This window comes from Equus asinus, chromosome 22, assembly GCF_041296235.1.
Source record: "Equus asinus isolate D_3611 breed Donkey chromosome 22, EquAss-T2T_v2, whole genome shotgun sequence".
Lineage (NCBI taxonomy): Eukaryota > Metazoa > Chordata > Mammalia > Perissodactyla > Equidae > Equus > Equus asinus.
Genome location: NC_091811.1, coordinates 15,157,217 through 15,183,683, shown reverse-complemented (window position 1 = coordinate 15,183,683; position 26,467 = coordinate 15,157,217). Strand labels below are relative to the sequence as shown.

Below are 26,467 nucleotides of genomic sequence, written 5' to 3'. Positions count from 1 at the left end.
GGCAGCCCACACCAATGAACCAAGTGAACCCCATTTGGTTTCCAAGAAAGAGAGAGCTGAGAAATTGAGAAGAAGGGAAAACTCAGGCGCCAAGAGGACAGAGCGGTATGGGTGGGTGGCTCCGTGATAAAATAAAGGCTGGGGGAAGGAGAGAGCGGCAGGCTGCAGGCTCCCCAGCAGGGCAGCCGGGTGAGCAGCGTCAACCCAAAAGCATCAGGGCGGGGCGGTTACCAGTTCTCAGTCTCCAAAGTGTGCGTGATGTTGGGCAAGTTCCTCATCCATAAAAGGAACCTATCACACAGGATTCCCATGAGCATCGATCCATGGTACGCTCCTAGCACAATATCTGACCCCACATCTTTCCACTCACCTGCTGGCCACATGGGAAAGGACCAGGGCAAAGGCCAGACAGAGAAAGTGGGCATCAGGGCATGGTGGGAAATACAGAGACACCTCCTGGTCCCAAGGAGAGAAGCCACGAGTTTTCCCAAGCAGCTGATTGTCAGGAATCCACTGCTGAGTAGTGTGGAAAGGTGTCCTTGTATCGAAGCCGTGGGCAGCTGCCCACTCAGAGGAGGTGACTTGTTCTGATGTGGTGCTGACCCTGCAAGAGGGGAAGGCCAGAGCTGCCCTGAAAGGTCCACAGCAGGGCTGGGCCAGGCTGGTGCAGGACGAGGGGGAGTGCTGAGGATGGGCACCCCGCCTCAGAGAACACCTTCTAGACCAGGGGCCTTGCATCTCCCCAACAACTCAGACCCCAGGCCAGAGTCACCCAGGCCCTGCTTCCGGGGTGCTTACAGTCCAGCTGGACAGACAGGTGCACACTGAAAAGTCAGGTCAGAACACAAGAGCTGTCGCCATCCATAATGCAAGCCAAGGGCAGGTGAGAGGACCAGAGGAAACGCCACAGGCACCACAGGAGGGAGAGACCACTCCTGGTAACAGGGTCACACAAGGCTTCCTAGAAGAATCAGGGCTCCTGCTAGACCTTGAAAGACATGTGGGGCTCTGAGGAGCAGAGACGGGGGCAGGAGGAAAGGGGAAGCTGGCACAGATAGCAGAACCGTCACAGCATGCTCTGGAGGCAGACACGACATCTGTCACGGCCGTGCTGGAGGACCAGGGGAGGGGGCTGGAACAGCCATTTGCAGTCAGAGTGAGAAGGGCCAGGCCTTCGGGCTCTGAGCTAAGACACCCCACGTGCTGCCACAGCACGGGCACGGCCACTGTTGTGTTGAGAGAGCAGGAGAAGCTGGAGGAGAGAGGTTCTGGCATCAAGGAGCAAGTTTTCAGCAGACAAGTTGGGAGATTTTTTTTTAATTTTCTCACAACACAGGATATTTGCGAGCTAATAGAGACTGGAAGCTCAGGGCACCTTGTGTAATGCAAAACCCAAACTTCCCCTTTGGCAAGGAGGCCAAAGCCCTTGGTCCTCATCAACTAAATCTCATGGCTCCCCTCTGGCCTCCTGCACAGAATCCCAAACTCTCCTTTGGCCTCTACTGTGAACCCCAACTCTCCCCACGGCCCTCTCCCACTAAGGCCCAACCGTTCCCTCCGGCCTTCCCCAACAAACCCGAACCTCCTTTGGTCCTTACCCAACACGTGTAATTTCCTTCTGCTCGCCCAAATAAAACCCCAAATTTCGCTTGGGTGTTCCACTATAAACCTCCAGACTTCCACGGCTGCCTTATACCCTTGGTCCTTCCCCAGGAAGCCAACATTCCCCTGTGACCTCACCCACGGAACCTCACAGCAGTCGTTTGCCCTCCCACACCTAACCCCAAACATCCCAGATCCTCCCACTGCAAACTCCAAACACCCCTTTAACTTGCCATGCCAAACTCCAAACCTTCCCCCGTCCGACTCCCCCAGGAAATCGTGCACTTTCCTCAGATCTTCATCAACCCTCATTCTCCTCAACCTCCCATACCAAGTCTAAACCTTCAGCTGCTCCTAACACACCCTCAAACGTCTCCTCTTAGGCCTCTTTAGCAGGCTTGGGATGCCGAGGGCAGGACTTCTCACCCCTCAGGGGCAGGTGCCAGGCTTTTTACTTCCAGTCCGTCCTGGTCCATAGGCGGTCCAGCTGTGCATGACTGTTACATGTTCACGCCACGGGTGAATCTCCCGGAGATTTTAACAACATCCACGTCAGCCTACACCCTGTTTGACGAGATGAGTCCTTCAGCTTCGACTAGAAATCCCTAAGGGTTTCCTTGGTTCCCACCACCAAACTCCAAGACTCCCCTCCAGCTTCCCCTAGGAAACACCACACTATCCTAAAATGTCACAGCCATGGCAATCGCTGGAAATATTTCTAAATGCCCACTTTCCATTTCCGTGCTGACTTCCTCACACCAGGCCCTGCCCACGGCCAGCACTCGAGCCGGTGCTCACCCACGTGATCACCCCTCACACTGTCCTGCAGGTGCCCCGAGATGCCCTTCCACGGCCCACAGAAAAGGCCTCCCCAGGTGTGTGGAGGACCAAGAGCCAAGGCAGCACAGAGCAAGTCCCCACACTCCAGCTGGAATCTCCTGTTCCTGCGCTTCTGGGTGAGGCGATGTGGGTGCAATGGTCTGCGCCCCAGGACCAGCTGCAGGGGCTGAGACTCTCCCTGGGAAGGAGAGAAAATCCACCTGAGGCCTCGGGGACTTGAGGGAAGCCCTGAGGAACGATGTGCCTTGGCCCCGGAGCCTGCAAACTCTGTCAAGGGATATGTCAAGGAGTGAGTGAGGCAGGCGGCTGGAGGGAATCCCATGGTCCCAAGTTGTCCCCCTACAAAAGCCAAGCGCCAGGAGAAGGGGAGAAGGCCCCTCCCACAGCACAGTAAGGGGCACATGGGGCAGGCTGGCCTCTGACGGGTGAGGGAAGGAGGGGAAGGTGTCAGCGGAAAAGGGGGAACCTAATTAGAGCTGGTTCCTGCTCAGCCACCTGCCGAAACGGCAGCTCACCCAAGACCTGGACGGAGGGACCAATGACAGCGCTGCCAAAGACTGCTCCCCACGGCTGCCACAGCCAGACAAAGGGAGGGACCAGCTGGGCCGCCATGCTTCCCTCACCCCCCCAAAGAAAAGGCTCCTGAAGCTGAAACCTGAGAAGATGCCAAGGGGCAACGGGAGGCAATTTACAGCCGAGAAAACTGAGCACTCGGGCCAGATGTGGGCCCTGGGGAGGGGCTGGGCCGAAACCATGTGTGTACGGAGGGCGGGGCGGGGCGTGCAGAGGCCCGAAGGCTCCTTCCCCAGGATGCCCCCAGCCTGTGGCCCTGGGCTCTGAGCTGGGGAGCAGGGCGCAGCTCCCGCCTTCCCAAAGAACAGGGGAGGAGGCAGGGGAGGGCTGAGGGGCCTGCAGGGCTGGTGAATCTGGGGTCTGCACCGGAGAAGCGGGGTGAAGCAAAGGCAAGGAGGCAGAGGAAGGAAGACAAAGAAGACACTGGGGAGGGTGAGCCCAATCCAAGCCAGGGCCTCTGCCCGCTGACCGATTCGCCTTTGGACTAGCTCCTTCCTCTAACATTCCACAACTCCAGGAGGCGGTGAGTGAGAACCAGCAAGGAGGCAAAGCTAACGTTCCTTCTTGGCTCAGCCCTGCACTTCGCAGCCCCCCCCAGGCAGGGATCTGGTCTTCCTTGGCACCGACGAGCTTCCTCGTCTCTAACAGGTGTGTAGCCTCCCAATCTCCCACCACAGCTGCCAAACCCCACCCCAGGCGGCGGGGACACTGTCAAGCCCATGTCCAAGTCCTCCTCTCCAGAGGGGGAACCGCTGGGCACTGTCCCCTCGCCCCTGCAGATGACATGCTCAGTCCTAGGTGCGTGAGGGGAAGCCGAGGCCCAGGGAGGGGAAGGGCCAAACCCCAGGTCACACAGCAGCAAGGGGAAGCCAGAACCCAGACACCTGACTCCCAGCTCATACTTCCCTGCTCCCCACATTGCCTTCCTCTGAACCCCAGAGCCAGCAGCGGCCCCAGTTTAGGAAACAGAGCTGCCCCCTCTCTTGAGCATCAAGGGGGCTGGGACGAGATGAAGGGAGGAAGTCAAGCCCCCTAAAGAGCGGAATGCAGAAATCCATGTGACAAGAGGTGGAATTATTTCCCCTGGAAAAAAAATTAATAAAAATCTCCCCGTGACCAGACCCCAGGGGTATTTGGCTGGAAGGTGACGTAATACAGAGACGAGAGGCCAGGAGAAAGGAGCTCCCCAGCCCCCAACAAGCCGCCTGCCAGGAGCACAACAGGGAGGCTGCAGCTGGAACTGGGGGGCTGGGGAGAGAGGACACGCCAAGCAGGATGCTGGCACTTGAGACGCAGTCCTCAGCATCTGGCTGGAAAGCAGAAGCCTTTGAATAAGAAGTCCAGGTGTAAAGCTGCCTTGGGGCCCAAGTCCAGGCTGGCGTGGGCGCAGGGTACCCGAGCAGGGTGTGTCAGAGGCATCGAGGGGGCTGTCTAATGGCAGAGCCCACTGGATGTGAAGCCAGGTGGAGGTGGGAGGCGGGAGGCAGGCTCCCGAGGCAGACACTTGGGCCCTCCACTGAGGAGGGGTGGGGGCCTGGGCACCAGGAACAGGTGGCCCCTGGAAAGGTAGGTGGGGCCAGCACCCATCTCCCCATTGACTCCGGTCACTCAACTGCTGGAGTTCTGACAAAGCTGACATGGCCATAATGGGCACTGCGCAGGTGCCCAGGGAGGGTGCAGATGGGGGTAGAGGATCAGGACCTCAAGACGACGCATCTTGGAGAAGGAAAAAGCCAAGGAGGAGGGTGGAGCCGTCCCCACTGCTGCCCCAAATAAGGAAGGTGCTGCACCAGGGAGGGCCCAGCCAGAAAGGGGATCCCAGCAAAAGCCCCTGCTGCAGATGAGCCTAGAGCAGCGCTGATAGCTGGAAAGGCCGGGGGGACTTGGTTCCCAGCACAAGAACACCCCCATACCTGGCCCTCCCATGGCCCACGCCCTCATGGCATGATGGCTAGTGGAAGGTTCTAGCTGGGACCAGCTGGGAGCTCTGCAGTACAGAGTGTGAGTTGCGCTTGGATCCCAGGCTGACCTGGCCCCCACCCTCCTCCTGTTTGGGGTACACGATGATGGTGGGGTGCTTGGAGGAGGCAGGAGGGGTGGTGGCCAGGTTGCCAATCCCCAGTCCCGCTGCTCTCTCCCTCCTCCAGTCCCCATCACTTACAGGCTGGACTCCTCGGCCTCCCAGAGGGCACCTGCACATGCTCTCCTCATACAAGGTGTTGGCTGTGACGACGGGTCTTCTGACAGTATCCTGATCCTGAGGTCAAGGGAGTGCTCTCCCCGCTCCCACCGACCCCCCAACATACAAGCCTGCTTCGCCACAAAAAAAGAGGTGACACAACGTGGGCAAAAACAAAAATGCCCTTCGACTTGGAATCTGACAACCGGGGTCAGCATCCTGTCTCTGAAGTGTTAGACATGTCCTTACCTTCACTGAGCCTCAATTTCCTCATCTGTAAAAAGGGGACACCCCAGCCCCTGACACAGGGCCATTGGTGAGACCACGGAGATGAGGACGAACCACATAAACTGGACGCAGACCGTTGAGTAATGTGAAAAGTGCTTAAGAACCACCACCATCAGTGGCACATGACGCCCCCGGGAGCCACCTGCGTGGGTTCACATCCCGCACGAGACCAGCCATGTGGGAGGAGGAAGAGTTAGTGCAGAGAGGAGAGGACAGCGTCCCGGGTCAAGCGAGAGCTTCGTACGTGTCTGCTACTATTCATATCACTATTGGTGTGGCATGTCCCTGGCCTCATGCTGCTGTCCACCATGACCGCACCATCAACATGTGCACAGGCTGCCACCCGGGGACTCCTCAGGGAGCAACTGGACTTCCTCAGTGACACTGGGTCTCAGCTTCTGGTCCTTGAAGGCACTAAAACCCAGCCTGGGACATATGATAAGACTCTCCCATGGTGGGAGCTCTTCTAAGAGCTCTGGGTCACAGACACTTGAGAAGGGGCTGTCTGAGCTGAGACAGCCCCTTCTCAAGTATGTCATGGGAGAGTCAGACGCTAGGCTGCCCTGGCTTCATCCCAGCGTTTCCTCATACCCACCCCAGAACCAGGGACATGCGGAACTTGAGAGTCCCTGTGCCATCCAAGAAGTGACGGCTAACCCACCAGAGCAACGAGTTTGACCTGGATCAGATCAACATGGAAGAGAAATTGATGTTTCCTGCTGCCATCTAGTGGCCAACACAAATAAGAGCAGGCAAGGAGCCAGACGGCCACCAGGTGGTCTCAGTGACCAGTAGCCCTGCATGCCCAGACCAGGGATGAGTGACCCAGCTATGTAAGGCAGAACCTAACAGAAAGCAGAAGGTTCAACAAAAATTAAAAAGTGGGGAAAAAAAAAAAAAACCTGCTGGCTATCATCCAGGGATTGAGGAAGGAAGAGGAGCGAGGTTCACTCATCCAGAAATAAAAATGGTGCTCCAACTCCAGGGCTAGGCCTGCAAAGGCACAGAGACGGAGCAGGTAAATAAGACGCTGGCCCTGACCACGGGAACCTCCTGTGGCCTCTCCTCCTCCACTCTGGTCACACCTCTGTCCAGCCCTGGCTGTGCCATGCCTGTGGCTGTGCTGTCCCCTCCTCTCCCTTCTACACCAGGACGTCTGCCTGTGCAAACGTTGCCGCCTCTCCCACCACGTCATCCCCCTCTCCCCACGCTCCCACCCTGACTCTCATTACCAGATCAAACATCCACCTGCCCCCCAGATCCAGCCCCCTGCCCTCAGCTGGCTGTCACTCACAAAGCTGTGTGGCCGGCCCCGCTCACCTGCCCAAACTAGGTCCCAGAGCCCCAAATACTTCTCACCTCCTATCTTGGAAGATGCAGGGCCCTCAACCTGCCATGCCAAGCCCCAGGGCCACTGTCCCCAGACCACCCTCCATCCCTCTAAAATGCCATCGGTCTGCTGGCCTGTCTGTGAGCCTCCTGCCACAGGCGACCTTCCACCGGGAAGCAGCAGCCCTGAGCAGAGGTGAGCAGGCCCTCACAGATATTGGGCTGGGTGCTCCCATCAGATCAGCAGAGCACCAGACAGAGGCAGGAGAACTAGTCTCCAGCCTCGACTGGCCCCTAACTGGCTGCACGACACCCGGGCAAGTTCCTTCCTTCCTAGAACCTTAAAATTTCCCCATTTTTAGGATGAAAGATCATTTCTTGGGCCCCTTTCAAGTCAAAATATCTATGACCCTAATTCATACTAATGTGTCAATGACCACTAATGGCTAATTGTGTAACTGTTCCCACAATACTCTCAGCTTGAGAGGGGGAGCCTCAGCCTATCACCCGTTCACTCAAACAGTAAAAACACACCAAACCCAAGGCTGGTGGTGGGTTCGCTCTTTTCAGCAGCAACTTGATTAGTTCTGCTCCAGCCACAGGGACAAAGGCCAACAAGGAGAGCCGGGGTGCACGCTGAGCTGACCGACGCAAAGCAGAAGGAAGGGAAGTACCAGCCCTGCATCTGCCCCAGACACTGCGCTTCCCGCAGGCACTGTTGCAAGCTGAGGGGCTGACTCTCTGTCACTAAGAAATGGAGCCCAAGTGACCCAGCCAGCAAGAGTCGAGCCAGAAACTGCGCCCCTGCAGCACCAGCTCATAGTGTCGGGTGAGGGGGGTGACCATCAGTGGCCATTCCCTCTCCTGCCCTTGGTCAATCTGTCAATCCCTTGTCACGCGCGAGCTGACTCCTGAGGCCCTCCATCCTCCCACCTCCGGCCCTCCCAGGGGCCCTTCATCCGGGTCTGCACAGCGGAGGTTGCCAGAGTGCCTGAGGAGCAGCAGATCCCCTGTCTGCCCAGCTCTCAAGCAGCATCGCCCAGGACACACCTGAACTCATTTTGTCTGATACACTCAGCCGGATGGTGTTATTTATTGTGGAGCTGCCCTTGGATGAGTGTGAAAAAATGAAAGCCCTGGAAGGATCCAGAACCCACAGCACGTCTTACCTGGGAGAGGCACTGGGGTTGGGGGAGGGTGTGGGAACATTTTACTTTATCACTTTTATGTTATTTTATTTTTTGCAGCAACCAAATTTTCATATAATAATTGAGTCATTATTTTAAAGTAAACACTTCATGCAGACAGATCAACGGCAGACGACCAAACCCTGTCCTTGTAAGGGAAGAGCCGGTGAGGCAGGCCCGGTCTCACAGGCAGGGCCCTGCAGCAGGAAAGGAGCCCGCGTCTTTCTCCAGTCCACATCTTCCTTGGGTGGGGTCTTTTGCACAGAGGCAGATGGCGGAGTGGTTTCTGGAGCACAGAGACAAACTCTCTGCCCCCCAAAATACCTCATCCATCTGCTCATTCATGCCTGAAATTCCTTCCCTGAGGGGCAGTCTTTGATTCCTCAGTCAGAAATAGGCCTGAAACCGTAAACCCACCCAAGAGATGCAAAACAGTGCCCTCAAGTCATGGTCGGAGGGAACGTAGGCAACAAGCTTACTGGCCTTGGGAAGCAAGGCTCTCAGGCTCTCAGGCTCTTGGGCTAATCCTGTGGGCACGACGGGGGCTCAGGCTGGAGGCAGTAACAACCTGGGAGAGCAACAACCACCCAAAGGTGAGGAAGAAGAGTCCAGTGCAGCTGGTCCTCACCCTGACTTAAGGGGAAAGAGAGCCGGTGGACCAGGATGCGGAAGGTCAAGGCTGCAACAATGGTGACCACCTGGGATGAAAGAGGCACTCGGGAGCTCCACGAGGGAGGGAGCGGGAGGAAGGGACGACGCCATCGAGAGGAGACCGGACAGAGACAGCAGCACATCTAGAACCAGCGACGTGGAGCCACATGGGAGTCCCCCACACCAGGCTGGTCCCAGCCCAGGTGGAGGCCTGCCCTGGGATCTAAGCATTTTAAACAGGAGCTAGACGAACAGGGCCACATTTTGAAAAGCATGAATAGAATGGTGGGAGACCCAAGAACTGGGTCAAGAGAAAGTGACCTGAAGGAGAATGCTCAATGTCATTAGTCATCAGGGAAATGCGAATCAAAACCACAGTGAGCCACCACTGCACACCCACTAGGATGGTCGTAATTTTTTTTAAAGGAAAATAACAAGTGTTGACAAGGATGTAGAGAAATTGGAGCGCTCATACATTGCTGGTGGGAATGTAAAACGGTGCAGCCACTGCGGAACACAGTCTGGCAGCTCCTCCAATGTTAAACATAGAATTACCATATGATCCAGCAATTCCACTTGCAGGTATACACCCACAAGAAACGCAAATAGGCGCTCAAACGCACACAAATGTTCATAGCTGCTCCATTCACTACAGCCAAAAGGTGGAAACAACCCAAATGTCCAGCAACAGATGAGTGGACAAACCAAACCTGGTACATACGTACCACAGAATATTATTTAAGCCATAAAAAGGAATGAAGTACTGATACATGCTACAACACAGACAAACCTTGAAAATATGCTAAGTGTTGAAATAAGACAGACACAAAAGGCTGCATAAAATGTCCAGAATAGGCAGATCCATAGTCAGAAATCAGAGTAGAGGTTGTCAGGGGGTGAGGTAAGAGGAACTGGGGGATGATGTCTAAGGGGCACAGGGAGTATGTTTGGGGTGATGAAAAAGCTGTGGAACTAGGTAGTGGTGATGGTTTCATAGCACAGTGAATAATGCCAATGAATTGTACACTTTAAAGTGGTTAAAATGGTAAATTTTATGTTACATGTATTTTACCAAAATAAAAAAATATTTTAAAAAATGGAGAGAACTTTGGGAGGGACATGACACCCAACCCCCCAATACCCGAGGGCCTATTCCAAAGCAGTCAGAGGGCAGGACTTTTCTGTGAGCTCCTGGGGTAAGGAACTCCGGGGTGTCAAACTCTGATGTGCAGCGTGAATGACAGCTAGCACACCCTGCACAGCACCACGTCAGGCACTGTGCCAACACTTTATCAGCATTAGATGCAGCCGTCATCCCCATTTTCAGGACACTGAGGCTTAGAGAAGGTGGGGGCCTGGCCCAGTCACCCAGCAAGCGGAGGAGTGAGCCCCGTGCTATTAGCCGCTATGTTCCAGACCTTCCTCAGTGCAGAGAACACAGCTTAGCTCCAGAAGGTCCAGCCTTAATCAAGTCCCACCACCACCTGCTTCAGTGACACCTGTGACTATTTACTCAGCCTTGCTGTGCCTCAGTTTCCTCCTCTGTAAAAAGTAGAATAACACCATCAACAGGTTCCAAGGCCTGTTGGAACAATAAAATGAGACAATGAGTGTTCCCAGCAGCCCCTGGCACATAAAAGGGCTCCATAAACATTCAGTCCCCTTCTTTTGTCCAAAAGTAGAGAAAATTACAAAGATAGACTATCTCAGCAGGTAGAGAGCTCCCCGTCACAGAAGGTGAGGAGGTGAGGAAAAGCAACGGTGCCACTCAGCAAGGACAAATATCAGATGGGGACTGGCCCAGACAACCTTGAAGCTTCCACCCCGGAAATCTGATGTGGCTGCCACATGAGTCCCTTTCCAAGAGTGGGCTTCGCTAGAGGAGAGAGGGAGCAGTTCAAGGACACTGAGATCCTGGAGGAATCAGGGCTGCCACAAAAAAGAGAAGAGGTATAGAGAAATGAATGGCTGGGAAGAGCAAAACTAAAGTTTGCCAATAAAAATAGAAGTAACTTACGTTTTTAGAGCATCCCCAAATGTGCCAGACACTACACTAAGCATTTTGCATAGATTACCTCACTGAATCCTCACATCTCTGTGGGCAGATACTATCATTATCCTCATCTCCCTGATGAGGAAGCTGAAGCTGGAAGAGGCAAAGATGCTGTGCAAGGTCACAGGGCAGCACGTGCCCCCTCTGCACGGTGCCACAGGCCAAGCTGAAGTCCCGCCTGATTGGAGGGAGGGCTGCCGTGGACTTCACCTGCCCAGCTCCTGCCCTCTGCTTCCAAGCAGCGGTCTCTCCAGAGCAGAGAATGAGTGCCAAGCAGCAGACCCTTCTCCCTGCCTCCCTGTGGCCAGAGAGCTGAAACTAGAAGCTGATGCTAAGAAGAAAACATGAGAGGATGCAGTAAATATTTGGGGAAATTTTGTTAAGCAGAGAAAAAAAAAAGGAGGAACTTCTGTTTCTGCCAGCTCAATCGGCTTTAGGAAGAAAGCACAGGCCACTTCAAGTGCCTGCCAAATGCTCAGCCAGATCCTGCTGGTGTGCCAGCTCTGCCTGGGAGAAGGGCCTCAAGTGTGCCAAGCTGGATGGGGCAGGACCAGCCACAGGCACACGGCGGATGGGGCTCTGCTGCAGCCTGCAGAAGCAAGGCAGCTGGGAAGTGACCCGCTGGCCATCCCCACAGCACTACCCCAAAGGAGCCAGAGAGTCGGTGTGGTGCCCAAGTCCTCCCCTCGCTGTGGAGTCCACCCCACTGATCAGCGGCCCACACAGGGAGCAGGCAGCAGGGGAGGCATCCAAGAAGACCGGGGCCTGCGGCGAGCGCAGGGTCTGCACCCACCCTGATGGGGCGAGGGCAGTGGGGAGTCGGGGGGCGGGGGGGGCACGGTTAGGGACAAATAAAAGCAGGGCTCTAACTCCCCTCATTCTGCACTGCTTCCCCTCTGACCCTGGAACGCTAAGCCATACCGCGGCAGCCACTCATTCACCTGAGTCTTCAGCCTCCTCCAAGGAAACTAGGAGGACAAAAGAGGCAAAATCTGAAAGGGAGGTTGAGATCTTAACTTTTTCTTAGGCTAACATTGAAGAGCTTGTACGCTATGCTTTATATACGCTAATTTAATTTTCATAACAGCCCTGCGGGGTGGTGACCACCATCATTACCATTTCAAAAGTAGACAAACTGAATGTCAAATTAAGTGACTTGTGCAATGACAAGTTAGCATGTGGTCGATCAGGATGCAAACCCATGTGATCTGACCTCAGAACCCACACTCTTAACCAAGATCCTTTACCACTTCCTAAAGCAGACTCTTAGGAGCTAGTAAAGGGAATGATTAAGCATAGTTCCTGGCCTCAGAGCATCTACAGCCTGATGATGGGAATGGACAAATGGATCCAATGCAGAGGAAAATCATCTATAAAGATTACGTGTATTATTCCTAAAGATGTGCGGCCATCGTTTCAATTATACGAAGTTGTGTGAGCGTATGCATGTGTGCACACACATGCACCAGAGAACCACTGGAATGACTGGGAAGGAGGATGGTGGGAATTTAATTTAATTTTATTTATTTTATTTTTAAGTGTTAGTTGGACACGATTTTTTTTTTAAAGATTTTTTATTTTTTTCCTTTTTCTCCCCAAAGCCCCCCAGTACATAGTTGTATATTCTTCGTTGTGGGTGCCTTCTAGTTGTGGCACGTGGGACGCTGCCTCAGCGTGGTTTGATGAGCAGTGCCATGTCCGCGCCCAGGATTTGAACCAACGAAACACTGGGCCGCCTGCAACGGAGCGCACAAACTTAACCACTTGGCCACTGAATGGAGAAACAAAATGTGATCTATACATAACAGAATATATTATTCAGCCTCAAAAAGGAATGAAGTTCTGGCACATGCTACAACATGGATAAACCTTGAGGACGTTATGCTGAGTGAAATAAGCCAGATACAAAGGAGAAATACTGTAAGATTCCACTTCTATGAGGTACTTAGAGTAGTGATACCAGAGAGAGAAAGTAGAATGCTGGTTTCAGGGCTGGAGGAGGGGGAGTAGGCAGTCCGTGTTTAAGGAGTGCAGAGGTTTAGCCTGGAGGAGGAAAGAGTTCTGGAGATGCACAGCAGTGATGTGAACGCTCTTAGCGCCACAGGTGAAGGCAGACTTTACGCGTCAACTTGGCTGGCCGTGGGGTGCCCAGATCACACACTACTCCTGGTGCCTCTGTGAGCATGCTGCAGACAGGTCAGCACTCGAGCTGGTGGGCTCAGGAAAGCAGACAGCCCTCCCCAAGGCAGGGGGCATCATCCAATCTGCTATGGGCCTGCACAGAGCAAAAGGTGGAGGGAGGAGGAATCTGCCCCATCTCCTGCCTCACTGTCTCAGCTGGGACATCTCATCTCATCTCATCCGCTCCTCTCCTCAGACTGGGATGTACACCATAGGCCCCCCTGGTTCTCAGGCCTTTGGACTGGGAAGGAGTTACACCACCTGGGTCTCCAGCTTGCAGACGGCAGATGGTGGGACTTCTCAGCCTCCATAATCACGTGAGCCAATTCCTCATGATAAACCTCTCTGTACACATACACACACAGATAGACAGATACAGATATGTGCCTGGTGCGCATCTCCTATGGGCTCTGTTTCACTAGAGAACCCTAACACATTACTCAATTGTATGCTTAAAAATGGTTAAAATGGTAGAGTTTACATTTTGTATACTTTGCCACAATAAAAAAATTTTTAAAGAAAGAAAATACGCTGGTGGCGATGGTGATGATGCGCTGAACCCTAAAGGTCTTAGTCTTGCTCTCACCAGTGAGGAACAGAGCGGCGACCCAAGCTGCCTTGCTGGGGTGTGCAGGGAGGTGACTCGCCATAAAGCCAGGGGTGGTCCTTCTTGGGGGGATGTGGAAAGTTAGCCTTTTGTGTTTAAGGCCCCCTTGAAGAAGATCTGAAAACAGGCCTTCTGTGTTTTGAAAGTTTATTCCTCACTGAACACGAACAGCTGAAAAAGTAGGTGAGGAGCAGCCCTTTGGTGTTCACAGGTCCCAAACGGGGAGTGGTGGGGTCCTGAGGTGGAACTGGGGGAAAGAACATGGTCCGGCTCCAAATCCATAAGATGATGGCCCACTGAACCCACGTCCCTGACTCAGCATGCCACCCCACCCAAGTCGAGAACTAAAACCAGGATGGGGGCACCTCGCCTCCAAAAATAACATTATTACTGGTTTAAGTTATATATTTATTGATCTTTCATTAAGCATTTTACAACATTATCTCATTTAACCCTTATAACATCCCTATGAGGTTTCAGCATTACACCCATTTTACAGAGGAAGAAAGTGAGGCACCAGGAAGCACTATGCTAGTGAGCCAGGATCTGAACCTCTCTGATCCAAAACCTATTTTCTTAACCACTATAGGATACCATTTTCTTTGTATACTGAACACAACGGATTCAAAGGAAGTCTCACTGTTGGGAGTGAAACTGCCACAGAGGCCACTATTTACCCAATGTGGGGCCTTACATGCAAGGTGACATGCTAAGTCCTGATCAACATCCACAAAGACAAACCAAAAGGCTGCTTTTGAGGCAGGATCCAAGTGCTCTCTGGGCTCATGCGGGTCAGCCATAAAACTGTGTGAAACACAAGCTTCCCTCTCTCCTGACCTCTGTGCTGAAACCAGGCGGGACTGGTGTTCCTAACAGGCCACAGCAATGAGGCATCACTTTAAACTGGGCTTTCAGAGGCCTTTTAAGGCAGGAGCAGAAGATGCTTCTACCTGACAAAGACCATCTGAATTACAAAGAGGAAAAATCAATTGGGATCGCATGAGCGGAAGGGAACTTGAATTAGGGGTTTCTTTTAGAGTGAGAAATATAAAATGTCTCTCTAGTCACAGTTTTCAGGAAACACAACCAACAAAAACAGTACATGTTTTTAAAATCATTCTTCAGTTATAAACTTACAGCCAATTAAGGGAGAAACAGGAGGGGGTGGGGGTTGTAGAGAAGGAAAGGAAGAGGGAACGCAAAGGCAGAGGAACCAGCTCCCTGAGCACACGTCACACCATGCTCTGGAAAGTTCTAGAAGCCTCGTCTACAGGGCAAGGGGGAGTTATGTCCATGCAATGGACACCCTGCGGTCCTGGAGACACCCAAAACATTTTTGTCGTTGTTATCGTTCACTAAAGAAATTTTAGAAACTACAGAAGAACATTAAAAGGAAAAGAAAAACCTTGAGTAATCACTACCATCATCAGCATTTTAGGTATACTTCCTCTAGTCTTTTTTCTTCGCGTCTAAAAGTAAATAGGATTTATAGTCTACACAGTTTTATATCCTACAGTATTTGCTTGACACTTTTTCATAAGCATTATCTTGAGTCATTACATACAACTTTTTTTTTAAAGATGGGCACCAGAGCTAACATGTGTTGCCAATCTTCTTTCTTCTCCTTCTTTTCCTTCTTATTCTTCATCCCAAAGCCCCCCAGTACACAGCTGTATATTCTAGTTGTAGGTTCTTCTATGCGGGACGCCACCTCAGTGTGGCTTAATGAGCGCTGCCATGTCCGCGCCCAGGATCTGAAGCGGCAAAACCCTGGGCCGCTGAAGCGGAACACACGAACTTAACCACTCGGCCCCTATATATAACTTTTGAAGATGATTTTTTTAGAGGCTGTACAGTGAGCCGTCAGATGAATGCATCAAAATTTACATAACTAATCTTCTATGGTTGGATATTCTATATGTTTCCAATTTTTAACTTTTATAAATAATGCTATAATGAAGATATAGATGTGTACATACACACATGTATACACTATATATGATTACTTCCTTAGCATACATCCCAAGGAACAGAATTACTGAGTCAGAAAGACTCAGAATATTTCTCAGGCTCTTGATATAAATTTCCAAATATCTACACTGAAAGTAATTCTAAGCAATGTTGCATTTTTGCAACTCTGGACATAATGGCACTATATCTCAGTATTTTCTGGTCCATTGTGAAGATGGACCAGCTTGAATCATGCTGACAGCTGAATCAGTTCTGTGGGCCAGGAATTTCCCACTTCTGTTTTGAAGTCTCTCTCAGCTAGCTGTTCATAAACCAGATGAAACGTGGTTCCAAACCACTCTGGCAGCCCCACTGTTAGCACCAGTCACACTGCATCTTGCATCAGAGTCAGCTGACAAAGGCCTGTTTCCTCCACTCTGCCGTGAACTCCAGGAGTACAGGGACTTGGCCTCGCTCACCTCTGTATCCTCCCAGCACAGCTTCTTTCAAACCACTCACCCTCCATCAATGGTTCTCAAACTGTTTTTAAACTCTTCCACACACCCCACGTCCCGCCCTGGGCAGTCATAAGTCACAGGACTTCGAGGTGAGAAGGATCTGAGACCTTGGGCAGCCTCCTTACCCTCTGGGGCCTCAGATGAAGTGGGGTGATGATACCTCCCTCAGAGAGTTACTGGAAGGATCCAGTTAGATATCTCATGGAAAGAGCTTAGGGAGCACGAGGAGACCTAGAAAACGCTCGATAAACAACAGCTTTTGTTAAAAAAAAAAAGATCATAATACATAATAACAAACCCACCAAAAAATTGCTTAATCCTCTACCCACTGGAGGAGATTAAAGAATCACACAGCTGTCACTCTCGTCTGAAGCTCGTCCAGGTCCCGAATGCCTGGGTAGACTCAGAACCCTCAGGGACTGCGCCAAACCCACTGAACCTCAAACCAAGAAGAGCAAGGGAGGTCTGGCCAAGCTTGACTTGGACGGCAGGCGGCAGCTGGTCAGCAGGGAGCCACCGAAGCTCCGGATTAGCTGTGCACCGAGAGGGGGTGAGGACAAACTACAGGGAAACCAAAAAGCAACAGCCTGACATCAACCCAACCAGGACAGGGCTGTGGGACACCAAGAACAAGCAAGGAAATGGTTCAAGGTGCCACTGGCTCCTCCCTACCGAGAGCCTGGAAGCAGGTGACTGGTTCAGCCGTTGCTCCCTAGCTGACCCTGGACAAACCTGCCATTGTTCCTCGACGATGCTGGGAGTTGAGTCACTGTGGCATTGTCCAACCGCTCTATCAGGAGGAAACAGCCGGACAGACCAACACCAGTGCAGGAAACCTCAACCTCCACCGGGGCTCCCCTCGGGGCCCCCGCCCTATTTGGGAGGACCAGCATCCTGCCTGCCTGTCCCCTGGGGACCCCTGGCCAACCCTGAGGCATCCACAGTCAGAACAGACATCCCTATTTCCTGCCTCCACCTGCCTAGGGAAAAATACAAGTTCTTTGTATGGCACTTTGGCAACGGTCCTGGTGTGGGGAGGTGGGGTCTCCTGGACTTAACCTGCCAGTAAATAGAAACCAACGTGCAAGAAAACAGGCAGTAGACAAAAACAATTGCACTGAATTAATTTGAAAAGGACATACTGGAGGGCAAGGAGATGGTTTTCTCGGGACTAAAACACGAGGAAGGGATGCTCCCTCAGTGCAACGGCACATTCTTACAGGGCTAGAGACTGAAACCTCTCCGGAAAGAGGGATTCTTGCAAATTCCTACCTAGAGGCTTGACCAAGGTCTCCTATGTGCCAACAGAGGACCCAAAACTCCCTGCCTGGGTTTAGAGAGAACTCAGAAAAGCAGCAGTGTGGTTCATGGTTAAAGTCAGAGAAAGCCAAGTTCGACTCCTCCTCCAACACTGAGTAGCTGTGTGACCCACATGGTGTAAGTTACATCACTTCCTGAACTCAAGGTTTGCAAACTCAAGCGTCTACAGGAGCCACGTAGAAAACATAAATCAGCGACGCCAGCTGGGGATACAGGCACCTTCCCACGCTATGTCAAGGCGGAGGGGTCAGGAAAGCACAGGCCCCATCTCAAGGTGGTGGCTGAGACTCAGATCCAGCCAACTGTTGCCACTGGGCAGTGTGCGCCCAGTGTAACTAGACCTTTCAACTTCATAAGGCGGAAATCTCTATTTTGTGAAATCTCTTCAGTGTTTAAATGTTGGCTCTAATAAGCAATAACGTCCATTGGGCCCCAACAAAATACCTCTGCGGCCTGCATCTGACCTGGGGGCCACTGGATTGCGACCTCAGCTCTCAACCTGAGGTCCCTCATCTGTAAAATGAGGGCAAAGAAAAGAGCCGGCACTGGGAGGATTAGCCGGGATTAGGGCTGTCAGGCGCTTCACGCTGCCTGACACACAAAGAGCTTGATAAATGGTGGCGGTCAACCAGGCAGAGCTGCGACTGGAGACGACCAGCCAGCCTTCGTCTCCTACCAAAGAGGAAACTCCCAGAGGTCCCGCGACTGACCCAAGATCTCCAATGAGCCAGCGGTGAGAACCCGGCTGGACCCAGCCCCACGGAATCCCGTCTGGGCTCCACAGACTTGAGCAGCCTCTCCTGGCTACAGACCCGCTGTATCACAGACGGCTCCACCACTGTCCCTCGTGAGCGCTGGCCCCTCCTATTACAGGCAGCTCGCTCAAGGCGTGGTGTGCACACCTCTGCTTCACTCACAGAACTCGGCCTCACACCAGGCAGGGGACGGGGCCCACTCAGTGTGAGCTGACCCACCGGTCAGTGGTAATGTGTGCACCCCCGCCCCCCGCCCCGCGCATTCCAGTTTATATGGAGTGCGTCCCATCGGCTGGGCCCTGAGCCAAGCTCAGTCCCCTGACCTATCCCAGCCCCAGCTGGGTGGTAAGGCAAGACTGGGCACGAAAGGATGGGGGTGACATCAACAGGTAGAGAGAATGAGGAGGGGACAGGGCAGGCTTAAGCAAAAGAAGGCCGGGAGTGTACTTGGGGCCATGTGGGTGGTGTAGCTGGAGGAGAGAGGATAATTGGATGGCAGGGGAGGTGGGAGAGCGGGCTGGGAAGGAAGGCTGTGGCCACCCCTGAGACAAGGGGCCCCAGGCTGAGGGTGCTCCAGACCAGCTGGCCTGCTGTGTTTCTGCCACACAAGGGCACTAACTCACCCACATGGGGCAGGTCCTGCTGGGTTTAACGAGCTGGGTCCCAAAGCACTGAGCTGTTCCCTGAGGTGAAGGAGCAGGCCAGGGCTGTACCCCAGCCCCAAGCCCCCGGGGTATCCTGTTTGAACTGGTCCCAGGGAGTTACAGCCTTGGAGTTTCTCCTGGCTCCTTCCATAGTAGACATTAAAGCTTTCCAATTAACACAAGCTGAAAAGGAAACCTTAGCCTTAGAGAGGCAACAGGAAAGGGAGAGAGGAGCCCGGGCTCTGGATTTCCTGACAGAGGTATCTTAAGTCCCGAGCGTAAGGGCTGAAAGGACCTGAGGCCTCGTCTGGTGCAAACCTCTCGCGTTCCAGCCAGGCCGCGAGGCCCAGGCCCGGGGTGATGCGCCCAAGGTCACACGGCCAGTCAGTGCAGACTAACTCTGGGGCCGCTGCTGCCAGCTCCATGGCTTTCAATGACAGGACACTGCCACTTCCCCCACTCCTCCATCGCTGCCTCCCATCTTCCCTCCTAGGAACACCTCCAGAATCACAGCAAACCGCCACAACATCTCACCTCCCCACAGGCTCAGAAAACCCACACTTCTAACAAAAGCCCGCGGTCGTCTACAGCTTTCAGCACAAGTTTCTCTCAGCTGCTGATGGCGCCTCCCTCACCACACTGCGGGTGGTGGACTGAGGAAGGGAGGGCAGGCGGCTGGGAGTTCTGGGCAGACAGGCAGGTGGGGCGGCCTCCTCAGTAGGGCGGGTCTCAGGCTGAAGCGCAGCCCCCCAGGCCGGCTGGGCAGATGGAGAGGGGAGGCGGAGACGTGGCAGGAAAAAGCACAGGAACGTCACATGGCTGAGAAACAGGGTTTCACAACAACACGCCTGCCCCCGAAAGTCAGAAGAGAGATGTGGGAACTCCAACAGGCCTCGGGGGCTCAGAATCAGGTTTTCCCACCGAGGAAGAAGACAGACTTTGGAACCCCCCAGATCTGAGTTTAAATCCTTCTCTGACATGTCCCACTGTAAGACCTGGGGTAGCAGAGTCAATGGGCCCTGCTGAGCCTTGCTTTCCTCATCTTATAAAAAGATGCCCAACATAAAAGGGAAGCAATGACCGCTGGCTCACGGAAATGCAGTTTTCTTCCTGATATTAACTCTCCCCCTCTATAAGCACCCTGAGGGCAAAAGGCACAGCCGCTTGTCCAGCCTGGGGTCAGAGAACAAGCCTGGAGAACATTCATTTACAACCGACTCTAAACTGCATCCCACCTCCCTTCGCGGTGGGCAGTGCACCCCAAGGGCGTGCGTCTGCTCAGTGTCCCAGGAAGGGTGTTCAGTCTACTTTCACCCCACTCCAAACCATGTCCCAGGTTCCTGAGGGCAGGATGACCAGGCCCCCGAGCCCTCGGCCCTGTGCTCCCAGCTCCCCCATACCATCCACCCAAGTTCTGTCTTTGAGACCTGTTTGTCACGCTTCATAGACAGCACCTGACTCCATTTACACCTCTGGAGAGCACTAGAAGGAAGACAGGGAGGGGCAGATGTTTTCCCACAGGTTACAGACGAGGAAACTGAGGCAGGAAACTAGACTGTCTGCTGCTACCTGGCAGTCGGCCGAAGGCTGGCCTCACTGGGTGTCTGTGAGCAGTGGAGACGTGCTGGTCAGGACTGGTAGTGAGCGAGGGCTAAGGAATCCAGAGGCAAATGCAGTGGGGCTGAGCTGAGCCCAAAGATTTCCCATATTATCAATAATCAGAGACTAGGTGCCCTTGTTCCATTAAAGAACAGGGATCAGGTAGGGCTGGCCCTGTGGCCCAGTGGTTGAGTTTGTGTGCTCTGCTTTGGTGGCCCTGGGTTTCACTGGTTCGGATCCTGATCACGGACATGGCACCACTCATCAGGCCATACTGAGGCGGCGTCCCACATACCAGAGCCAGAAGGACCTACGCCTAGAACAAACAACTATGGGAGTCTTTAGGGAGAAGAAAGAGGAAAGAAAAAAAGAAAGAATAGGGATCAGGTAAGCTAATAGGAAAGGCAGGAAGTCAACCTCCTCACCCAGCACCACCACAAACAGCCACGCAGTGCTTTCCAGAAGCCAGGCAGCCTCCAGGCGCTTGACAGATATTAACTCACTTAATATCCACAATAACCCTGTGAAACAGGTCCTTGATCATTTCCCTTTTACAAATGAGCAAAGAGTCTTAAGGAACTTGCCCAGGGCCACACAACTGGGGAGTGGTGGGGCTGGGATCTGAACGTGTGGCCGTGGCCGTTTCCTAGCTGCCTCCCACCACACAATTCCTCCACCTCCAGGCCCCCCTCACCTCCCAAGCCATGAGGGAACAGGCTGGCTGGCAAACTCTCGGGTCCCGAGGCTCCAGGGCCTGTAGCAACTGCCTCCCAAGGTCCTTCCTCCAAGTGGAGAAGCCAAGGACCCTGACCTGCTCTGTGGGCTCGACCAATGTTCTGGTCCTTGGCCTCCTGCCTCTGCCTCCAGGCAGGGTCGAGACAGAGAAGGAGGCAGGGGCCAGAATTCTACCATGATATTCTGTTCCCACTGACTCAGAATCCCCGAAGAACAGATGGACAGGGGAATTTCTGAATGAGTAACTAACCACAAAAGAATAAAGTTATGTGAATCAGCCTGGAACACCGTTAGAAAGAAATCAGGGATGAGCTTTCAAAAAAATCAGGCTAAGGAAGTGGGAAGTGCCCAAAATGTGTGCTCCTGCACCATTCCTGCCTTGGGGCAGAGCTGGGCCTGTCGTGGGTTTCTAGACTACTCCTGATTGCAAAACTACAAGGTTTTTTTTTACCCCACGGGAAGCAGCAGAGGGACTGCTAAACATATCTGGATTTCTCCCACCAGCAGAAGAGAGGCCCTAGGACACGAAATCAGACAGACAAATGGTAGAGCTCTGATTCCCCTCCCTTCCCCATGTTGTTTTCACTGAAATTCTTTTATTAATGGGCCACTTGTCACCATCTCCCTCCAGCAGCTTATAAAACTGAGCCCAGGAAATCTATCAACAGCCCTGGCCCATCAGGACAGGAGGGGACAGTGGGGAAAACTCAAACTCAATCTCAAACCCTTTCAGAGAGCGAGCTGCCCCTGCAATGCCCATCAGGGAGCCGGAGGATGAGAGTGGTCTGCGCCGCCTTGCTAGGCTGAGCTTGGCAAGCGGGAGGGGGAAACCGGACAGGCTTTAGCTGGGATTTTATTTTTTCCATAATTTAGAATGAAGTTATCTTTCCTGCTTGAGCACTTCCTTCCATAAAACTGTCGTGCTGGTAAAGGTGAAGATTTGTCACCCTCAAAGGCTTACAACTCATTCTGGCACTCGGTTTGTGTATATCTCCAGCGGGGCCGTCTCAGGCTGAGTCCAGGAAACAACAAACAACAAGCTGGAGGGTGTCCAAAGGCGGCAGCAGGGGCAGCGGGGGTCTAGAAATGAAGTTATCTGAGAGACAGCTGGTGGAACCGGAGAAGAGCCGAGGGGGAGCTGTTGTCAAATACTCACGGGTTGTCATGCGGACGAGGGGGCAGCGTCGCGCTCTCGGGCCCTGCCTGCAGCGGCATGGCCGAAGGATGGCTCCAGAAAGGCAGATCGGAAAGCCAGAGCTGTCCAGCAGTGCAGAGGGAGGTTCATCACTGGAAACGTGCACGCAGAGGCTGGCCACTGGGCTGGAACTCAGCGCGAGGCACGGGTCTGGAGGACGGCCTGGGCGGACCCCTCCTCTGAGTGTCTGCGTCTTTACCTTCTAATGGTCACAGGCCCTGAGGAGCTGTGAGCCTCAGAAGGAAGGCTCTGTTTATCAGGTTTGCATTATTATCCTTTATTAAGTGCCCGCATTATGCTCAACACTTCATATGCATCACCTTGTTGAATCTTCACAACAGCCCCATAAGAGAGATGCTGTGCCTGCCACGCGGCAGGTACCAAAAAATATCTGCTGAATGAATGAACGCACCCCGTTTACCAACGAGAAAATGAGGCTTAGAGAGGATAAGCACCTTGCCAAGGTCAAGCAGCAGGGCGGCAGCAGAGCTGGTCTGTGCAGCTGGGTCTGACTCCCAGGGCCCACATCCTGGTCCACTGCTCTGCTCACCTGGCAACGGCCTTGGTCTTCAGAGACCTGTTCCAGAGTCAGCTGGCGGTGACCAAAGGCAACAAGGACACTGCTGACAGGCACCAGGCTGTTTTCCAAATATGCTCTAATAAGCACGCATTGATCTTACAAAAGAAGAGAACAAAGCTTATCTACATGTTCAAGTTCAGCCACCATCTCCCAACCGATGTGTGTGCACTTAAGAATTACGTGGCCAATCCAAAAGACAGACTGAAAGTAAAACAACTGCTCAAAAATAAAAACAAAATAAAGAGTTGTCCGTGAAGATGTGGAGAAAGTGGAACCCTCAGACACTGCTAGTAGGAATGTAAGATGGTGCGGCTACTCTGGAAAAGAGCCTGGCACTTCCTTAAGAGGTTCAACATGCAGTCACCAGATGACCCAGCAATTCTACTCCTAGGAACTTGCCCAAGAGAAATGAGAACACATGTTCACACAAAAAAACTGTGCCTGCCTCAGGGGCCGGCCTGGTGGTGCAGCAGTTAAGTTTGCATGTTCCACTTCTCGGCGGCCCGCGTTCGGCAGTTCGGATCCCGGGTGCAGACATGGCACCACTTGGCAAGCCATGCTGTGGTAGGTGTCCTACATATAAAGTAGAGGAAGACGGGCATGAATGTTAGCTCAGGGCCAGTCTTCCTCAGCAAAAAGAGGAGGATTGGCAGTAGTTAACTCACGGCTAATCTTCCTCAAAAGAAAAAAAAACTGTGCCTGAATGTTCATAGCACATTATTCATAACACTCAAAAGATGGAGGGCCGGCCCAGTGGCGCAATGGTTAAGTTCGCACATTCCGCTTCTCAGCAGAATTCACCGGTTCGGACGCCGGGTGTGGACACGGCACCGCTTGGCACGCCATGCTGTGGTAGGCATCCCACATATAAAGTAGAGGAAGATGGGCACGGATGTTAGCTCAGGGTCAGACTTCCTCAGCAAAAAAGAGGAGGATTGGCAGTAGTTAGCTCAGGGCTAATCTTCCTCAAAAAAAAAAAGATAGAAACCACCCAAATGTCTGCAAATGTCTGTCAACCGATAAATGGACAAACAAATATGGTACATCCATACAGTAGAATATTATTCAGCCTTAAAAAGGAATGAAATTCTGATACATGCTACAACATAGATGAACCTTGAAAATATTATGCTAAGTGGAAGAATTCAGTCACAAAAGACCATATATTGTATGATTCCATTTATATGAAATGTCTAGAATGGCAACTCTTATAGAGATAGAAAGTAGATTCTCTCAGGGCAGAGCTGAGGAGCTGTAACAGAGGCCGGATGGTCTGCAAAGCCTCAAATATTTACAATCAGGTCCTTTGCAGGCAAAACTTGCCAACCCCTGTGCTATGTTGGGGATGCTGGGGAGGGAAAGGGATGAGCGATACCAGTCAGGGCCTCTGTCCCCTGGAGTTTATGGCCCAGTGAGGAAGACAGTTGGGGTCTGAGGACCATAGTATAAATGGAGAGAAATGCTGTGAAGGAAAGAACCCACAGCCCTGTGAAAGCACAGAACAGGGGGCCCACAGGGCGCCCTCCCTGGACAGACTTAACCCGAGGCCACAGGAGCAGAAGGGAGCCACACTTGGAAAGGCCCTGGGGAGGGGGGCACGTGAAAGACTGGGGAATGACCAGCGGAAGGCCACAAGGCTGCAGTGCATTGTGGAGGGCAGGGCCTGCAGGGCAGCCCGTCTCCCCTCACAGGCCCACGTCCCATCCCTGGAGAGGGTGGGAAGGGGGCTGAGAACAACTGAGAGTGTGGACTGTTTACAAACCCTCCGCCTGAAGGTCTAAGAAGACGGGGGGGCGGGGGACAATCTATCAGCTGAAAAATATTTCTTGATCACCTAACAAAGTGCCCATCATTTTCTTTAGCCAATATCATCAGGACACAAAAGAAGAAGAAGATGTGATGTCTGACCTCAGAGAGGAAACAGGGAGCTGAAACAAGCCCAGGTCCTCAGTTCTGCTACTCAAACATCACGGCACCTGCTGTTCCCAACGCTGGAATGCGCTTCCCCAGACCCCCAAGGGCACTGCCCCCTCATTCCTTGAGGTCTCCATCAGATGTGACTAATTAGAGAAGATTTCCCTACCCACTCCACAGGAAATAACTCCCTCCTCTCTTTTTTCCTTCCTCCCCCCACCCCCTCCCCCCCCCCCACCCCGGGGCCCAGGCGTCCCCTGTGCCCTCACTTTGCAGAGTTTTCTCCATCACACTGAACTCTACCTGTGATACGAGTCTTTGCTGGCTCACTGACCACTCTTACACTAGAATACAAGCCTTATGAGGGCAGGAACTTTGTTTTTTCACTGCCGTATTCCACAGCAACAAGACCTGACACAGTCGGTTCTCAAATAAGTATTTGTGGAATAGATGCAAACGCTTAAAAAAAATCTAAGGGTAAATGTCCTACATTTGTGACCTTGAGCAAATTATTTCTTTATGGCTCAGTCTCCTCACTTCTAAATAAAAATAATAAAAGTACCTACTTCATGGGTAAATAAATGTGGATTATTATTATCATCATCCTGTGTTAAGGGTCCATTTTGTGTCGCATGTTAAAGGAGGAGTTTTAAATATATATCCCATTTAATTCTCACATAAACCCCATGAGATCACTCTTATTACAAACTCCCTCTGGACAGACGAGAAAAACTGAAGCTCAGAGGTACCAGGGAAGCTGTCCAAGGTCACACGGCGAGTAGCACAGAATCACATTCAAACCAGCACTATCGGCCCTCGAGGCCCATGAGCCTCCCTCTCTTTCCAGCTCAAACTGGAAAAGCCAAAGGAGGCGGAGAGAGGGAGATGGCGCATCCTGGAGCAGCTGAGGCGTGTTCAGGAAGGAAGCAGGATTCAGATTCTGTTCCAATGGACTAAAAGGATTCAGACGAGCAGAAGACAGGACGAAAGTCATTCTAGGTCAAAAAAAAAAAACTGTTCTTAGACTATCGTAACACAAACAAGAGAGGACAATGGTGGAATCACAGGACCGGCACCTGGATGAAACCCGAGACACACCCAGTCCAACAACTCATGTTAAGAGCAAGAAGCTAAGGTCTGAGGCGGAAGAGTGACTGAGGGGTGTGAAGGCGGTAGACTGTGCCCACGCTGACGCTTCCACTCCAAATAGACGCATTCTTATTCATAACCATTTAATTCCTCTAAAAAATCACAGAAGTAACACATGTTCACTACAGCCAGAGAAAACAAGCCAAAACGGAGACAGTTAACAGTGTCTCCAGCACCAGCCATAAGCTGTGGAACAGTTTTATATTTAAGGGGTTCAGGGTTCCATTAAGTGGCTTGCATATCAGAACAGAGTTTGAACCTACGTGAACTGGGCTTCCATTGTTGTTTCCCAGTCTGTCTGCAGTTCATTCATTTGTTCATTCATTCATTCAGCCAGCGATTACTAAGGATCTCATATGTCACTGGCACAGGCGTAGGTACCAAGATTCTGCGACCAGCATACATAATAAAATGATCTTTCCTTCCTCTCCCACAAAGGCTGGAGGCACACCCACCGGTCTGTTAAAACAACAAATGAGGGCAATGAAACAGACCAGCTCCGTTCCCAACTGGAGCTCTCAGACGGAGCGCACGTCTACCTCTGCTGCCCGACACCTCACCAACCAAGAGTAAAGAGACTCTTGAAGGCACAAACCCACACTTTCAAAAACAGCAGAG

General features: G+C 52.5%; 1 protein-coding gene across 6 annotated transcripts in view; it reads right to left on the bottom strand.

Annotated features, from left to right (window-relative positions):
* Positions 1–26,467, bottom strand: part of TSPAN9 (tetraspanin 9) — a 193,469-nt gene that overhangs the window by 138,673 nt on the left and 28,329 nt on the right. The window contains exon 1 of one of the 6 annotated variants that reach the window (XM_070495143.1): positions 22,168–22,628. The exons of the other annotated variants lie outside the window; for them this stretch is intronic. Within the exon in view, the coding sequence (XP_070351244.1) occupies positions 22,168–22,177 (10 nt within the window). The 5' untranslated portion in view covers positions 22,178–22,628. Of the gene's footprint in view, positions 1–22,167; positions 22,629–26,467 lie in introns of those variants that run through there. 6 annotated transcript variants of the gene reach the window in all.